A 19218-nucleotide genomic window follows, 5' to 3' on the forward strand; every position below is an offset into this window, starting at 1 on the left:
GGAGCGACTTGAACAATTGTCTGCTGATACTACTGATAACCTGCTTGATAACATTGACCTGCCTAAGGAGGCACTGTACTGTAATAATCTGAACTGCAAAAACATGCAGCATGGCATCCAAATTTGTGTCATGTATGATAACATTGTGGAGGCTCTCATTGCCTCTGGTAGGCAGCTCTGTAAAAAAGGGGGGGAAAAAGGTGCACAACATTAAGCCTGGTTGGCCTGATGACCTGGTCGTGCTTAGTCCCAGTGTTGTGCTAGTTACTGAAAACCAGTAACTAGTTACCATTACTAGTTACTTCATTTAACAGTAACTCAGTTACTTTACTAGTTACTTATACCAAAAGGTAATGCATTACTGTGAAAAGTAACTTTTTTGTTACTTTAAAAAAAAATAGGGCTCCCATTATTGCCCTTATAGCCTTCATTTCAGTACTGTTATTGCATTGGAGAATAATACAATCTGTTGATCAACTTCGACATGCATTTGCATCACTGAACTCTGCTAAGCAATGTGGTCTATACCAGGGGTCTCGCTATAGGATTGTAATCTGCTGGTCCCAATGTCCGGAATGATTCAAATTTATCAGACATCTGATAAAAAATACCGGTCATAATTATGTTTAAGCATTAATTACAAGCAGGTGCGTAAATACAGCCTAACACTTAGGCCTACAGCATTATATTTTGGATTGAGCTATTTGAACATGAACCATGATGAACGAGTAATATACACATTTTATATACAGTAGCAGGGTCATCTTCTTGCACAAATACATTAATTACCTACACTACCATTTGCGCCTGGCAATCTCTGCTTCTCACCCATTGACTTGCATGTTAAATGATGGCTTTTCCCCTTAAAAATAATCGATCATTTCAGGAGCAAGAGCTTCAAAATCTCTTCTAAATCTAGTCACCCACATGGAAAGGAAATATATGAACATACATTTTTTTAATATATTACACATATATGTTTAACATATATATGTACATATATGTAGATATACATATATGTAGGCGGCCAATTTCGAATATGTCACATATATGTTATATCTATATATGCACATATATGTACATATATGGGTTTAGCATATATATACACATATAGGTTTTACATATATGTACATATATGGGTGCAGCATATATGCACATACATGTTTCACATATATGCGCACACATGTGTAATATATATGTTAAATATATGTTTATTTAAACATCAGCAATATATGCATGCCTATAAAAAAAACACAAAATCCAGAAGTCATTACAAGTCACATTTATTTATTCACATTTCTTTTTTTTTAAATAATAACTAGCCAACCACATTAATATTGACATTCTTCCCATCACTTGGGCAGATTTTCTATATTTATCCAAAACAGTATGTAAAACTAAAAAAAAGAAAAAAAGAAGAGGAAATAGCTGATTTACAAGCTCACAACACATTGCATCTGATTTGGTAGGTCTGCAACTATTTGTTGTATAAAGAAGTATATAGAGGCTTCTTCTCTTAACTTAATTATTCTGCCTTTGGTGACATCTGAGCTCTGTCAGCTTTGAATCCATGTACCCAGCCAGCCTTTGGTAGTGCCTGGCCACTTCTTCTTCTGGGTTGTCTCTACAGAGAAGAGAAAAGGAGATAATGAGAAAACAGTGGACCAAAGTCTACTACAGACACTTAAGCATTCCACTCCATGACACATTTGCTACACCGCCTGTTTTAGTGTATTTAATCTTCCCTGTTAGATTAACTATTTTAGTAGATTTTTTTCAAAATTATTATTACAATTATTTAGAACTTTATGAAAAGTCAGTGCATTTATTGATTCTGTCCAAGAACCTGCCAAGTTTAAATTATTATTGGTTACAATTATCAAGGTAAAGTTAGGCTTTTCCAAATGGCCTGATTTAAAAATAGATGAAAATAGGGAAATTGTACAAGGACAGCGCTAATCTGCACAGGTTTTACCAAATATAGGCCTCCGTTGGTCAGGGTTGACCTTGGTTGGCACATCCTATGGGTCTGGGAGGGAAAGGCGATGGACGGGTGATGAGGAAAGGTGTGTGGACAGTTAAAAGAGGGCAGGTCTGGGGAGGTGAAGGGCAATCCAGAAACTGCCCTGTGATTACATTAGTTGACTTTCCCTTTTCTGAACAACACCTAGTAGGCAAAGTCCTTTTGCACACCTACGTACACAGGAGATGACAGCCAACGTAGAGAAGAAAATAAGTGGTCCTGCACACCATATTCACTTACTTAGGATTTATTTGAAGAAATACATTTCGGTTAACTACCTGATGAAGGTCAGCTAATCGAAACCTTCTTCTTACAAATAGATAAATAAATAAAATGTAACTGAAGACAGTGTTCTGGACCACTTCTTTTCTTCTGAACAACTCCTAAAATCAGAGCTTGAGATAGAGATCTAAAAAACAAAATAAATGATAAAACTCTACTACAATATGACCTAAGACGGCAAAGCAACATATTAAGAATGTCATTCATATAGTGGGGAAGAGAATGGTCCAAATGTTTTGCACATAACTTACACTCAAAGCCAATCGAAGTCCATCAATCGCTTCAGGAGGGAGGAGACAGGAGGATAGACCCACTTTTCTGGCTGAGCAGCTTTGTCGTTTTGGTGCCACCGCCAATGGGTTGATCCCAACGAAACATCTGAAATCACAAATCACATATGGAAAAGGTGCACTCATAGCTGCTCTACAAGAGAGCACATTTTTCGAGTTACATATGATGGTTCTACTTCAAGCAGAAAGTTACCTTTGAATGAATTCCAGTGTGTAACAGGCGTGCTCCTGTGCACCAGAGTGAAGTTGTAATAACTGGAAAAGCTGCCAGTCCAGCCAGGAAGTTGATCTGTGGAGCCACAACGACCGGACCCTCAATGCTCAGCATCCATTTTGTAGCTGTGAGAACTTCACCTAAACATAATTAGACATATATGGTTTGCATGTTAACAGTGTTCGTCTGTTGCTTTCCACATAACAATAGATTGTTAAACTAAAACATGACCTCCATATAGTCTCCGTATTTGCAATGCTTTAAAACAGATTAGAAAAAACAGTTTACACTACCTAAGACAATTAGATGAGTCGGGAAGCTTCATTATCCTTTCAACAACTGCTGCTGTCGCCAACACCTAAAAGACAGAAAAACAAATAAAAAATGTGTAGTCATTAGCCTCGGAAACCCAGGCTTTTTTTTTTGTTACAAAAGAAAAAAAGCCTGGGGGAGCCATGCAGGAACGATGGTCTTGGACCTTGTTATCTCCTAACCAATCAGAGTGCAGAGGGGCGTCGCTCTAAATTTGGTGACGTCAGCGTGCTCCGTGCACAGGCCGAGGGGGGGAGGGGAGGGGAGGCGGGGACATAGATTGGTGAAGCAATAGGAAGCCACGCACAAATCCGGGCGGCTGTGTTTGGGTCCGCCCTTCAAGACCATGGATTGAGCTCGTAGCCTCAGGCTATGTAGTCATTGACCCCAGCTCAACAGTTGAGGGTAACAGCTTCAACTTGGGCATAACACAAATTTACAGGTGTAAATTGTTTTGTACAAGCTACCCATTAATTGTATTTGCATACATAGTATTAAGAATTATAAAGGAGGAAAATGTCAAACAACAAAAAAGAAAAGTATCAAACGAAAGTAAAAGGTATCCCAAAATGTAATAAAAAAATAAAGACATCCTCAGAATCTATTGCAAGTAAAGACATCACGTAGCAGTAGATTTTTTTTTCACCTGAAAATCGTCTTCGCACTTCTTGTCGTGTCCAGTCTTTGCACTGGTGATCAGTGCTCACTGCCAGCCAGGTGTTTCTTTCAGCATCTGTGATAGTAGAAATAGACAGATATTATTTGTGCGTCAGTAATTTAAAATGTAATGTTATGTAATGTTATGATTGCTCATAATTTGCGCCACCGTGCCCCCTTCTCATAATTCATTCAGTTCTTCTGATGAATTTGGCAAAGTGTTTTTGATTAATGTTGTACAAATCAGTGGTTCTCAAACATGTTCATGTCAAGGACCCCCTAATTAGTAGTCTATGTACTTGGCTAAGGACTCAAGATTTGAGTTACAAAAGTGTTTCAGAAATATTCCACACAGTTTGTTTACAGTGTTTTTTTGTTTTTTTAATAGCTGATCTACAAGCTCACAACGCATCACCATGCGCTGCACTGTGAGCTTGTAGATCTGCTATTTTCAAATAGGCAATTTATAGGGTTTAAAGTGGAAGTAACATAATGGACACTACTTTGTCCCAATTTAATTGTGACAAAGTTGTGAAAATATTTGCCAATGCAACTATAGACTGAAAGGGTCTGTGTTGAGAGTTTTCAGAAGAAAGATGCCCCCAGTGGCCAAAATTCCGAAAATCCCTCCCACCACCTCGGAAAGGGCCGACTGAAAACAACGCGTCAGAGATAAGACTCAAATACGTCACCCATCTGGAATGCATTGGAAATGGCTGTTTTAATTACTCTATTTTACACTCTTTATAATAAAGTAAATAAAAAACTTTTTTAATTCACATAATCAACTACATGTCTGCTATACACTCTCAATTTTTTTTTAATAATCCGCCGGACGTTTTTGCAGTATTCATAGAGAAACAGAGCTAGCGTAGATATTTTGTCTTGGGGGCGTGTCTTGAATCAACCAGGCTGTTCCAGCGGGCCACAGCGGATCAGCATGCCCCAAGATGAGCGCTCATCTGTGGGTATAACCAGAGAGGTGACTCGGGGTCTGGTTCTGGAAGTTTTTTTTTGTTTTTACCTTTGGATTTTTGTGTTCTGTCTGGCTGTAGCAAACAATGACACTACATTAGATTAATAGTGGACAGGTAGACTAGTTATTTATTTTAAATGGAATTAAGAGTTAGTGATAGAAATACCTTTATGCTCTGGTCTGCCCGCTGGACGAGGGGCGACGACGCGACGTGAACGGCTTTGTTATGTAAAGTAACTAAGTACATTTACTCAAGTAGCCTACTGCACTTCACTGTAGTATTTCCAATTTGCATTACTTTTACTTCTCAACTACATCTCAGAGGCAAATACTACTTTTACTCCACCACAACTATTGGACAACTAGTCACTAGTTACTTTGTAGATTTAAATTATTATTACTAAACACACAATAACCACTTCAGCCCTATATACATTTCGGCAATACATTTGAAAATAGCCGATCTACAAGCTCACAATGCAGATCTACAATTGTGAGCTTAATTGTAGATCGGCTATTTTTTCGAAAATGTATTTGAAAACATATGAAACGGGACATTCTGCGTAAGGAGTACTTTTACTTCTGGTACACAGTATTTCTACATTAATGATACTTTTACTTAAGTGAAATATTTGAGTACTTTTTCAACCACTGGACAATAGCTCTCCACTAGGAATTAAATAATTCCGAGCAGAGAAATAAACACTGTTTAGGTTACATGGATGATAAATACAAATGTTAAACAAGTATTCTTGTTTACACTATGCCTCAAAGCATTTAATTATTATATTACTTTTAACATGCACAAAAGTGGTTCTTCCTGGTTATTTTTAATGTAAAATTTCCAACCATAGACCAACATATATAATATACATACAATCATTCATTGTAGTGTTATGTTGATTTTCCTGTTAATGTGAATATCAATTGGTTTACAGCCTAACACTCTCAACCATAGTATGACTGAGCTGCCATTCTGAATATTTGTAGAATATTATTTTGGTCCATAGAAAATTTGCTGGGTCTCCACTCTCCACATTTACATTGCATCAGTCCAGAGAAAAAAAAACGCTGGACACAACTAGAATTACAATACAATTATGCCTATTTTTTTCCACTGGAATTAAATCTCAATCCTTCACAAACAAGAATGACATGTCTCTTGCTCAGTGCAAACATAAACGCACATTTGACCTGCTGATGACATCTACGCAGCTGATTGTTGTCAAACATAATTGACACATTTTTAAAACTTTTTTTTTTTCCTATATTGATTTATATTATTTACGCATAATAGTGGGCTAGGTAGGCTACAGCTACAATCATAAACGTTTTGTATAGGATTGCTACTATGTAGGCCTATAGTCATTCCAGACTTGGGTTAATTACACAAAGTTGGATAAATCACTACAGGTGGACAAAACTATAAAAGCTAAACCCTTCAAATATGTCACATTGAGATTTGACGAAATGTCATGGAAACTAAAAATCAATTGGCTATCAGGATGTTTGGAAAATGTAAGATCAACAAGCTCACTTTACTTATGAGCTTATAGATTGGATACTTTAGGTCTGTACTGTGCGTCACAACTGCGCGACTTTACCTGTGTATACCCATGCGTATCCCACCTATAATTGAAAATGTCTGACAGCGAGAGCAACCGTAGTTTCCAGTTCTCCCCATCTCCCGATTTTGAGGATGAAGAGGAACTGTTGCAGAATGAAGATGAGGAATTGGTGGACTCAGTGGACAATGGTGATGAAGACGAAGATGTAGATGAAGAGGAACTAGCGGAGAATGATGATGAAGATGATGAACTAGTGGAGAATGATGATGAAGACGAAGATGAAGAAGATGATGATGACGAGGATTTTGTGGAGAATGAAGATGAAGAGGATGTAGAAGATGAAGAGGTGGAGATTGCAGCAGCTCTTCAACCTTTCAGGTTTGAACCTGATTCACAAGGACCTGGCCCTGGAGCAGCAGCACCCCTTCCAAACCCTGGGCAGCCAGTGCGAGTGGGGAACACTAACTGGTACAGTGCTGTAAAGTAACTAAGTACATTCACTCAAGTACTGTACTTGAGTATAATTTTGAGGCATTTTTACTTCACATGAGTATTTTCAATTTGCAATACTTTTACTTCTACTCTACTATATTTCAGAGGCAAATATTATACGTTTACTCCACTACATTCAAAACTCCAATTATTTGAAAACTTTAGTTACTAGGTACTTTGTAGATTTGGATTATTATTACAAAACATACATTACCCACATCAGTCCTATATATACCTTTCGGCCATTTGAAAATAGCCGATCTACAAGCTTGTAGATCGGCTTTTTTCAAAAGATGTTGTATACATTTGAAAACTTGTAAATAATAAAACAATGCCTGCATAATTTCAAGATCATAAATATATTTGTTTAGCATTATTAATGTTTTAATATAAACATTTAAAGAAATAATGGTATAAATATATTTATGTTGTAGGTGCACCTGTGGAAATTGTGTGGTGATGCCCACCCATGCTGAGTGTGTCTGCTGCCGTGGCTATGGGGAGACACTCAGCACCATCAATGAGTGCCCCCCAATAGTGTGCATTACTGCACACCCAGGCTTCTCAACAGTCTGCCTGGATGTGCATGTGCTGAGAACAGCCTACCATCAATACAGGCAGGACAATAGAGCCGATGCAGACCGACTGGTTACCCAGCATGAGTGAGTTTCAATCATCAATGAGTTATTTCAACCAAAAAAAACTCCACGTAAACCAAGAAATACTGGTACCTGGTGGCAGTATTTGGTGGCTACAAATACCCACAGACCTGTTTTATTAGCTCATATTATGTACATTACAACTATTCCACCATACATTATTTTTGTACTGGTTTCACTAGGCAGGGTTTCTCATAGTTGGTGCCATGGTGCAAGTACAGGTAGAACACATTGATCATATTTGTAATTCATCAATATCAGTTCAATTTCCCTACTTACACCCTCTATACCTTTTTCCATCTACACCAAGTCGCTTATCTTCAAGCTCACAATGCGTAGCAACACAACACGGTTTGAGGTTGTAGATCTGCTATTTTTGGGGGGGAATGTTCCCCCCAGAATAGGAATGCTGGGGTTCAAATTGTCATTACATGTCAAGTACAAAGTTATTTTCAATCTGTTCTTATGGAAAAGGATATTCTGTGTCACATACTGTGTCATAGGGGGAAAAATGTACATGTTTACATACCATATTTTGACATACATTTAATGTTCTATAAAGTAACAATGTAATTCAGGGGTGCCGTGGATGAAAAAGTTGTTTACAGGGGTCAAACCGGACCCAAAAGATCATTAGAACCACTGCACCAAGGAACACATTCTATACTACACGTGTACAGTGCTGTGGAAAAGTAGTTGCAACCAACACATTACTGTTTTCTTTGGCAGTCGCACTGAATAACACTAACAACAATAACATTACTGTAAGTCCAAAAGAAAAAAATCACAACAATAAATAGGCATCAACTCTGTTTTACTTTTTCTTCCACAGAAAGTTCCGTTACACAGCTTACAGACAGTTTGTTTTTTGGAACTGGGGACATCTTGGCAGGTACAACAGAGTCCCGATTCCTTCGTGTTCGGTCCAAGCTGTCAGATCCAGATTCCCAAATGAAGCGGGTATTCCGTACACTGGATTCAAACTGCCATGATAAAACAAAAAGTTTCAAATTTAAAGAAAAATAAATAACTCCTCTCCACGTTTCTACCACTAATGGCTTCAGGTGCTTTCATTTGTACATGACTTCTTTGTGCCCCTTCATATTTTGCTTGTTTATACAATTGTATATGAACATAAGATCCAGACATAAACATCTAGATCAGGGGTCTTCAACGTTTTAAGGCCAAGGACCCCCTAGCTGAGAGAGAGATGAAGCAGGGACCCCCTCTATATTGTATAAATTGTGTTTCAGATTCAACATTTTTTGTTTACGTGGTCTGCTCTTTTTTCCCTCTACACCTATGCCTCTTTGCCAAAAATAGCCGATCTACAAGCTCACAATGCTTGTAGATCTGCTATTTTTGGCCAAAGTTCTCCTCAGAAAAGGGATGCTAGGGTTCAAGTGGTTATAAGGTAAAATAAAATATCCTATCACACAAAGATTTGGCGGACCCCCTGTAGTAACTCTGAGGACCCCCTAGGGGTCCCGGACCCCCTGTTGAAGACCCCTGATCTAGATTTTGTGTACAAGAGTAAATCATTCAATTAGCATCATGAATTTTCAATTCTTGCCTTTTGGCAAAATGCTACCTGCCACGTTTTTATTAACCCATTTACACACACACAGTCACGGTAAAGACTATGAAAGTCAACAACCTCAACGTGATCATCTTGCTCAACGACCCATTGAAAAAAATTCTAAACATACAACATGCTCATGAAAAAAAGTATTTGGTGGGGGGTTTGATTGTGTAACAACAGAGTGAGCAAACATACATTTTTTTATGACTCCCAGGTCAGGACTCACATCTCGTCTGTCTGTCTGTCTGTCTGTCTGTTTGAAACAAAAATAAAGTGACTCCAAAGCGCCACCTCGTGGTAGTATTTGGAACTAGATTTACTGCACGAGTGAGTGAGGCAAATGAGGAGTGTGATGTCAACATGAGAAACGACAAAGTCAATAGGCACCGACTGTATTGTTGATATTGTAGAAACTTACCATAGGTGGGTCCTGCCGATTAATCCTTCTTGTAGCGACTCACATATGTCGCAACTGCAAGGCTCAATTCTGGGCGTTTTGCATTGTGGCATAACGGTGGTGGGGCAATAGGCATCGGCTGGCAGTCACTGGCTCCAGACACTTTGGAAGATACCATCTCCATGACCTTTGTGGTATATTCTGTAACAAAAAAAGAAGAAGATACAATTAATGATGCAGTAATACAGTATACTGCATCAATAAGTCATCATGCATTTCAAGAGTGTGCGTTCCCTTCTTTTGAAGGCTACTTTTTGTATTATTTTGTAATTTTGTCTTGCATTGACCCGCACCTCCCGTTGAGGTCTAGAGACGTGCAGAATTGTTATTTTATGTGTGTGGATATATATATATATATATATATATATATATATATATATATATATATATATATATATATATATATATATTGTTTATATATTGGACAGTGTTCTGCCCTATGAGCAATGGAGAGTGTAGAAATGAGGTGAAGAAACAAGTGCAAGCAGGTTGGAACGGGTGGAGAAAATTGTCAGGTATGATGTGTGATAGGAAAGTATCAACAAGAATGAAAGGGAAGGTGAACAAGACGGTGGTGGGACCAGCTATGTTGTATGGTTTAGAAACGGTCGCACTGAGGGAAAGACAGGAAGCAGAGCTGGAGGTAGCAGAGACTAAAATGTTGAGGTTCTCTCTGGGAATAACAAGGATGGATAGGATCAGGACCTAGTACATTGGAGGGACAGCCCATGTTAGATCATTTGGAGATAAAGCCAAAGAGGCCGGACTGAGATGGTCTGGACATGTACAGAGGAGGGATAGTGAGTATATCGGTAGAAGGATGCTGAGGTTGGAAGTGCCAGGCAGGAGGCCTATAGGAAGACCAAAGAGGAGATTTATGGATGTAGCGAAAGAGGACATGAAGTTAGTTGGTGTGAAAGAAGAGGAGGCAGAGGACAGGGTGAGATGGAGGCAGATGATTCGCTGTGGCGACCCCTGAAAGGAAAAGAAGAGGAAACAAGAATATATAAAATATATTAGTTGTACCAAGGCTGCACAATACTAGTGTAGACACTCACCGAAAGTGGGTTGGGTTTTCACTGGGCGGAGTGAATGACCTCCCTTCTTTGCCTTTGGGAAGACGACTGACCACCGTACCATACCATCTCTTTTACGCACTGCCTGCATGCGTCCACTGTTTTCATTGTAATGCATGACTGCAAGGTATGTTCTAGAAAACGTACAGAACCAAAACAGAGCATGTCCCTGAATAGTAATGCAACCCATATAATCAAAAGATACAATAACATTTGTGAAATGTAATGCCTACCTGGCATGCATTCCTGTGTAGGAGAAGCACGTGTGCTTCGGTAGGAAGTGCAGGATCAGTGCGTGGTAGGCCTCCAGACTAGATGTTTGGTGGTCAGTGGAGAGCTTTGAAATATCCTTGGAGATCAAAGTCCCATGGAGAATCTTCTCCAGACCAACTGAGCTAGCAGAGTCTGTGGGAGCAGGGTTCAAACACAAAAAGTATAAACCCCATCAGATTGAATTCCAGGCATGCATTAACCCATTTAGACCAGAGGCTGTTACATTAGTTTAAAACATTTTTTGAATAAAATACATTTAGAAAATACTGTTGCTATAGCCTATAGACATCTAAAGACAAAATGAAATGGTCACTTACTTGGTGCCAGCCATTCTTTTGTTCTTTCTTGCTCTTCTAATGGATCATGGGGACATGAAGGCATTAGTGGATTTGGGAGGTCTGTGTGTTGGTTTTGCAAATGGTAGAGCACAACCTGCCATTTTGCAAGAATCATGTCCCTGTCGACTTCCGTGCTCGATCCAGCAGACCAGTAGAGATGGTTTATGATGGATTTTTGCCACAGCCCTACAGCTCTGCTCTCTCGCTTAGTGGCCAGCAAGACAATCTTCTTGCTGATGCCTAGTCAAAGTATACATATTTGTATTAGTCTACAATCAAAATAATTCTGCAAAATGTTCTGACATTATACAGTTTGTTACTAAATTTAAATAATCAGAAGAAAGATTGTCTAGGGATATCATTATCAAGTAGTTTAGTCAGATTAAAATGTTTAGGTGCATTTCTTCAATAATTCCAAACTTACAAACAATAACTTAATTACTGTTAATGCACACTAGGTCATACCTTTTGCAATATGCCAAATGTCAAACCGATGTTTGACTCCTAGCCAGATTTCTCGGATCCATTTTGCTACTTGGCGATTTCTGTCCGTGATAAGTGTTCCCACTACCAGTTCAGCACCACCCAGGAAGGTCTTGATCCGCTTCAGCCCCTCAAGCTCACACCAGGACGAGCTCTTCACCTCATTACTCTAAAATAAAGAAAAATAAATAAAGACAAAAAAACTAAACACTAATTGACCTAGAAAATGAATGTAAAACAGATAGTTGAGCAATTAAGAAATGGAAAAAAAGACATGCATCACATACCTGTACAATTTCAACGTGGAGAACTTTGTTGATCCTCTGCTCAATAATGCTGACCGTGCCATATTTAGCTGAGTGTCCTGGGCTGTCACTCCTCCCATCTGCTGTCAACACCAGTGGTTCACCCATATCCTTGAGCGACGCGATGATGCCACTTTGCTCGTCCTTCCAGACCTGTAGAATGGCAGGCTCAAGATGGGCTTTCTGATGCCTAAAAAAGGTGTTGCGGTGGATGGTCGCCATTCCCAATATGTTGAGCATGCGCAGGGCTTTGGTTGGCATGCTTCCCGAAGCCAGAATCGCAGCCGACAGCAGCAAATTCCCAGCAGCAACACTCCCAATCTTTGGCTGGCTGTCCCATTTCTTGACATGGCCACAGGACTTGCAGGTTTGTGTGACGTAGATGGCGGTTCCACATTCTCTGACTGTGCCAGGTGTTTCGGCAAGACACAGCACACAGTGTTGGAACAGGGTCATTAGCTGCGACCTAAACACAAGATACTTCCTGCCCTTCACAGGACCTGGGTCAGAGGTTTCTGGCTCTCTGGAAAAAGAATACATACATACAAGATTGAACTCCTTGCTCTGGGTTAAATGGTTAGCATGGTATTGTACTTGAACAGACATTTAGAACTTGAGAAGTATGAATTGAATGTCAACACAGCATACACATTATTTACCCTCAGTCCTAAGATAATGCAAAATTGCACTGAGTTATAGGCAATTGTTGTGCACATCTGTGAACGTCACTCACAATAATGTTAATCATAATAAATATTATTGATACTATTATTAGTATTATTAGCATTAGTAATAGTACTAGAAGCTGCAATAGTATTTGTAGTATTACTATAAAAAAACGTCTTCACTGAAAACTTCCTAAACTAATGTATTATGCATACATTACAAAAAATAAATACAAACAGTCTACAGTGCATACAGGTGATGCTAAACATGGCCACTGACCCAGACAATGTCATCTCCCCATCCTCTTCATCTTCATCTTCTCCTGGGAGATAATCCTCATCATCCATGTCTTCAATGGCTTCCTCCTCTTCTTCTTCTTCCTCCTCCTCCTCATACAACTCCATCGCTGTCTCGGGTTCATCCAACATAATTTCACACTGCACACCAATGGAAATCATCTTGGGAGAACTGGTTTGACAACCTAAAAGTACAGTAAAATTGGCAGCTATTATTATTGAGCCATGGCACAGTTGTTACAGTGTTGTACTTTGTATTAGATTGTATGAAGACTTACACACAATGACTAAGTATTACATGATATTAGAGAGAATATGTAAAATAGTTCAACTGAAAAATACGTTTTCATCACTCACGAATGCTCTTATGTGGAGTTGGTATCCATGTGCACTGTGTGCCTTGGTGGTGGTGATCACACGATCGTGCATCTGGAGTCACAGGTGTTGGCTCAGTGTGAGAAACCGTGGATGAAGGTCCCGCTGTCCTCTCTGTGACAGTAGGTGCCAGGCACTATATTCAAATAGCATAGAACATACAAACATTAACAATATGCAAAGGTTATGTCACACTATTGATGACAATACCAAGTAGAAGCTGTCAGCATAGTGCACATCAGTGTTGATCCAATATAGCAGGGGTCTTCAACAGGGGGTCCAGGACCCCTCAGAGTTACTACAGGGGGGCCACCAAATATTTGTGTGATATGATTATTTATTATTACATTAACCACTTGAACCCTAGCATCCCTTTTCTGAGGAGAACTTTAGCAAAAAATAGCAGATCTACAAGCTCACAACTGTGAGCTTGTAGATCTGCTATTTTTAGATCTGCTATTTTCTTTTTTACAGAGGTGTAGAGGGAAGAAAAGAGCAGACCAAGTAAAAAACGAAATAGTTTAATCTGAAACACAATTTTATACAATCTAGAGGGGGTCCCTGATTCATCTCTCTCTCAGCTCGGGGGTCCTGGCTTGGCCTGAAAACGTTGGAGACCCCTGCAATATAGAGTTGTTAGGAGAGGTCCTTCTAACACTATGGACCAGAGCTAGGCTCACACTCACAGTATTAGCGCGCGCAAAATAACATTTACCCGCGCTATTTAGAAGACAAAATAAACGTTTTTTTCTCAAAGCACAGGCTACATGATGGACCCATTTGTATGCCGTTTACTTCAGCAATTCAAGGAATAACTTATGTTTATTGTATACGTTGTCAATTGTCATGTCGTGGGTGTAGCCAGACTAGCCAGTGTCCAAGCCAATGCATAATGTACCCCTGTTGGTTAAGAAAACAATAAAAATGCATTTATAAACACAGACACTCACCCGATTTATCTCCATCATGGCACACGCTCTTGATTGCTGTGTAACGGTGGCTGATGGAGCACCAGAAAACCCGACATTGACAGTGGGAACTGCATCCTTCCTCAGTCTCAGCCTTGCGATAAGTCCAGCTTTCCATTGCCCATAGCCATCGTAATCGCTCGGAGTAAAGTGGATCCCACATATCGTCGACACGCCTGGGGTCCCCTTGGTCCAGTCTGCCCTCTTGATCCGTGCGAAGCGATCCCACTTGCGAGCAAGCTTCTCACACTTTGGCCAAAAGTGCAAAGTTACTCCATCATAGTTGGAGTTACTGCAACCTCCGATAACGCAAGTCCTGGGCATGTTAGCTTGCTAGCTTCGTTAGCCTTTAAAAAGGCTGTTTGGTTGAGCTTTTAAAAAAGCTGTTGGTAAAACTACACTAGGCCTACTACTACTATTACTATCACAACTAACTACTGACTAACTAACTACTACCGACCAACTAAAACTAATACTACAAATACCTGCTTCTATGACCAACAACAACTTCTTTCTCTCAGTAAACAGACCTATGACGCGCACTGCTGTGTTGCCAGATTCTGCGAGAGAAATAAGCAGCCCTTTCTATAAAACAAGTTGCTTATAATAAGCAGACATGGCAACACTGGTAGCTACGGCCGCATACGAGTGATGTCACGGATATTGCACAATCGCCTATTTCCCGAAGTACAGCCACTAGAGGGAGCTATGTTTGTAACTTCAAATTTGCCTATTTCCATTTCTTTTTTTTCAAACGATTTTTTTTGGGGACATCCTTAGGGGGTCTTTTAGAGATATGCGTCATTACTTTTGAGAGGAAAGCTCCCTGGTGTCTCCCCTTTAAGTGGTTAAACTGATTTTGATGCTATATAACCTCATTTACCTGGGGACCACCTGGAAACCCCCCAATGACCCCTGGGGGTCCCTGGAGCCCACTTTGAGAACCACTGATAAACATTACCTGCTTTTGTTAGCTACTGTCTGCAAAACAAAACTAAGTTAAAAAACGGATTACCAAATCTGTCTGCACACTAAAATTCTCAGTGTTAATTTAACTGTCTTAAGGATCCATTCATGCCATTGGTACCATTTGTACTCTCTTTCCCTAAATTAAATGATGTTACTTTGTACTGTACAGGTTCAAAACAAAACAAAATTCATAGATATAATAATAATGAATTACAGTCAAAACAAATGAGGCCAACATTAGCTCTCACTGCTGTGGTCTGATTTATACCTGAAATAAACAATGACATCATGCACCACATAGGAATTAATATGCTAATGCCATGTCTAAGACTGTGTTGCACGCCCCAAAAAAACTGATCTAAAAGCTCACAATGCGTGGCTGTGAGCTTGTAGATCAGTGATGTTTGGGCATGCAACACAGTCTTACGACGACAGTCATGACGAAACTTCAACCTGGTGTTTGCACGTTCTCCATTTACAGCCCTACATCTACATTAACGTTCAGATTTCAAATATAAAGTGCTTACATCATGGCCACGGATGTTACAATTCATTTCGGGCTGGTGTAAGTACCCGTATATTCCGGATTGTTGAATAAAAAGCATTTTACTCCGATCGGTGGCCATTTTGTCATAAAGTTATAACGTAACAGAGTGCAGTACTCCTCCTAACCGATAGGGTCAAGTAGTTGAAAGCGTACGGAAATACGGAAAAAATGGCCACCAATCGAATTCAAATGCTTTTTATTAAACAATACAGACGATACGGGTATTGCTGAGTGCCCGAGTAGACTTGTAACATCCATGGCCATGGAGTAAGCACTTAATATTTAAAATCTGAACGTTTATGTAGATGTACAGGTTGTAAATGGAGAAAGTGCAAAAACCAGGTTGAAGTTCGGCCGTGACGCTCGTGACGGACGAGCGTCGTGTGATCCATGGCTAATACACTAATATAACTGCACGTTTACGATACTAACAAGTTGGATAACATTTTAATTCCATAAACTAATTAAACTTACCTGTTATTTAGTAGAGTAGAAGCATGGAAGCAACCTGTTTGTAAATAAATGTTCGCTCAGCAGACGCCTCCGCCTCTTTGGTCTGTTCAAACTAATAAGCTCTGCCTTGAGCTGCGTGACGTAATGTCGCACTGTCGGTTTGTGGTTCTCAACCTGTGGATCGGGACCCCCAGGGGGATCCCCACATGATTGGTGGGGGGGGGGTCCCTAGATGACAGTGAAGTGACAATTTAAGTAACCTTTTTAATACCTAAAAAAAAAAAAAAAAAAAATTACTGCATCAAAAGTAATCAACAAACTGTACTAAAAAAACTGGTCAAACGTTGGCCAAATTGTCAAATAATATAAGAAAGAGGCAAAAATAGCCCATCGAGGCGTTGTGAGCTTGTTGATCGGCTATTTTCAAAATATTGATCTGTGGAACAGAGTCAAACTAAATGCCTCAACTCCTACATTACAAGTGCATATCTGGGTTGGGGGTCCCCAGTTAAAATATGATTATTTTGGGGGGTCGTGGCCTGAAAAGGTTGAGAACCACTGCTGTAAGTAACAGTATAGGTGGGCACTGCATGGGATATCTGCACACCTCAATGTAAAATGGTCTATTTTATCCAAAATGTAAAAAAAAAAAAAAAAAATTGAAAAAGTTTTTAAGTAAAATAAAGTATACATGATTAGAATATTCTTAAACATTCGACAATTAAGGTCTAATATTTCTATAATTGCTACAAATTGCTACAAAACCTGTATAGCAGTCATTTTGGGGCATAAACAAGAAGTTGTAGGATAAAACTACAAATGATGATAATAACTGATAATGATGATGATGTTCACATCATGTAAAACATTTTAAATTGTTGTGCCTCTAGTAGAAGGCAGTGGAAAACAGAAAGGTCTTTAGTTGTGTTTTAAAATAAATAAGAGTGGCAGAAGCAGACCTAATTAAACAATATTGTCTTTATATTATATCTTCCACAATCCACAAACCACAATCTACATTGAATGGAAATACGTACAATAATGAATACATTTTCATATATAACTTTGGACTGATATGCACATATTACCTTGCAAATAAAAAAGGGAGATAGGTATATGAGCTATATATATAGGCATTATGTATGACATATATGCAAAAAGTCAAATATATATTAGCTATATATGTAGGCATATATGTAGGTATTTGTGACAAATATGCAAATATATGAACCTGATTGTAGCATATATGTGGACATATATAAGCTATATATGAGACATATATTCCCTATATATCAACATATATGCACATATATGAACCTGAATATGACATATAAGTGGCATATATTCTGCATATACCTGCCATATATTGGCATATATGTTCATATATTTCCTTTCCGTGTGGGCAACAGGGCCTGCAGTAGGCTATGAACTGGACAAATGTGCATGACATTATTTTAATAAACTAAAAACATGGGAAATGTTAGAGGGAGTAATAGCCATGGATACACGACGGTCGACTGTCACGACCGTCATGGATGAACTTCAACCTGGTGTTTGCACTTTCTCCATTTATGGCCCGTACATCTACATTAACGTTCATATTTCAAATATAAAGTGCTTATCCCATGGCCACGGATGTTACATGTATATAGGGGCTCTCAGAAGTACCTGTATCATCCGTATTGTTCAATAAAAAGCATTTTAATCTGATCTGGCCATTTTCTCCATATGCTTTGAACTGAGTGACCCTATCGGTTGGTAGGTGTATTGCACTCCAATACATTATGAGAAAATGGCCACTGATCGGATTAAAATGCTTTTCATTGAACAATACAGAATATACGGGTACTTTTGAGAGTCCCGTGCATAATTGTAACATCCGTGGCCATGGGTAAGCACTTTATATTTGAAATCTGAACGTTTATATAGATGTACGGACCGTAAATGGAGAAAGTGCAAACACCAGGTTGAAGGTGATCCTTGACTGTAACAGGAGTTTTCATGTACCGCAGGGACTGCAGTAGCAGTTAATAAATAGACGAACAAATGAATTAATATACTTTAACGTGCGGAATCCGAAACAGGCAGCGCTGTGATTCTGAATTTTGTTACGATTACGGTGATTAGTAGCCTGTTATTGACACCACCTGGGCGAGTGAGTCGTGTAACTTTCCCGATGTTAAGCTGTGTGTGTTCAACAACACAGCCATGAAGCCTTGCAGTTTAAGTGCAGATTAAGCGAGAGCTTGCAAAGCCGCTCACAGCGCGTCTCCGCATGTGACACAGACTGGTGTAAAGTAAATAAGTACATTTACTCAAGTACTGTACTTAAGTACAATTCTCAGTCACTGTTCGCCTCGCTGTATATATAAATACTATATAAAAATAACAGAGTAACGCACCATGTAGTAACGGTAACTGAGTTACTGAATTAAAAAAATAATGCGTTAGAGTACTAGTTACTGAAAAAAATAACGGCGTTACAGTTACGCGTTACTTGTAACACTGTCCCAACACTGCGTAGTCCTTACAGTGGAGGGTTACAGCAGCTATTGAGAGTCTGCTCAAAGTATGGCAATGATCATGACATTATTTATAATGCAAAAAAAAGTTGTCATGATTGTGAGAAGCCATGAGGACAAGAAATTGGCTTTCCCAGACTTTTACGTAAGTGACAGTCGTTTATCTTTGTGCCAGGAAATTAAGTATCTGGGCCACATTTTTACCGACAATCTCCAAGATGATAGAGATATCTCTAGGCAGTGCCGTATACTTTATGCCCAGGCCAATATGCTGCTTCGAAGGTAGCATATTGTGTTCTGTAATTTTATTTAATTTTCACTAAAACCTCACACAACTACTAGTCTCAGGAATAAGGAGATGACTGACAAGCAAATATGAACCTTATCCAAGACAAGACAAGCTTATGGCATGTAGAAAAGGGAGAAATGTGATTT

At 39.2% G+C, this 19218-nt stretch overlaps 1 protein-coding gene and 1 long non-coding RNA gene across 2 annotated transcripts; both read right to left on the reverse strand.

Moving 5' to 3' along the window:
- Nucleotides 1-1267: 1267 nt before the first annotated feature.
- On the reverse strand, nucleotides 1268-3173 carry LOC308094936. Its single transcript, XR_013933996.1, has 4 exons — nucleotides 3103-3173; nucleotides 2789-2949; nucleotides 2557-2683; nucleotides 1268-1624 (listed from the first exon to the last, which is right to left on the reverse strand). It is a non-coding gene; the product is annotated as an uncharacterized lncRNA (long non-coding RNA).
- Nucleotides 3174-7783: 4610 nt separating this feature from the next.
- LOC308094863 (uncharacterized protein) lies at nucleotides 7784-14736 on the reverse strand. The gene is made up of 10 exons (XM_080441686.1): nucleotides 14275-14736; nucleotides 13307-13460; nucleotides 12933-13134; nucleotides 11970-12510; nucleotides 11665-11851; nucleotides 11179-11439; nucleotides 10822-10993; nucleotides 10571-10722; nucleotides 9474-9653; nucleotides 7784-8456 (listed from the first exon to the last, which is right to left on the reverse strand). The coding sequence occupies exons 1-9, from the start codon at nucleotides 14614-14616 to the stop codon at nucleotides 9493-9495; spliced, it is 2172 nt and encodes a 723-aa protein (XP_080297812.1). The 5' UTR covers nucleotides 14617-14736; the 3' UTR covers nucleotides 7784-8456; nucleotides 9474-9492.
- Between the last annotated feature and the right edge of the window lie 4482 nt (nucleotides 14737-19218).

The sequence above is a fragment of the Gymnoscopelus braueri genome (assembly GCF_963280865.1).
Source record: "Gymnoscopelus braueri genome assembly, chromosome: 11".
Lineage (NCBI taxonomy): Eukaryota > Metazoa > Chordata > Actinopteri > Myctophiformes > Myctophidae > Gymnoscopelus > Gymnoscopelus braueri.

Coding starts and splice junctions, on each gene's coding strand:
- LOC308094863 (XM_080441686.1), bottom strand. CDS start 14,616: ATGCCCAGGACTTGCGTTATCGGAGGTTGCAGTAACTCCAACTATGAT. Junction 13,135..13,306: donor AACTCCACATAAGAGCATTC/GTGAGTGATGAA, acceptor CTGTACTTTTAG/GTTGTCAAACCAGTTCTCCC. Junction 11,852..11,969: donor TCCACGTTGAAATTGTACAG/GTATGTGATGCA, acceptor TCTTTATTTTAG/AGTAATGAGGTGAAGAGCTC.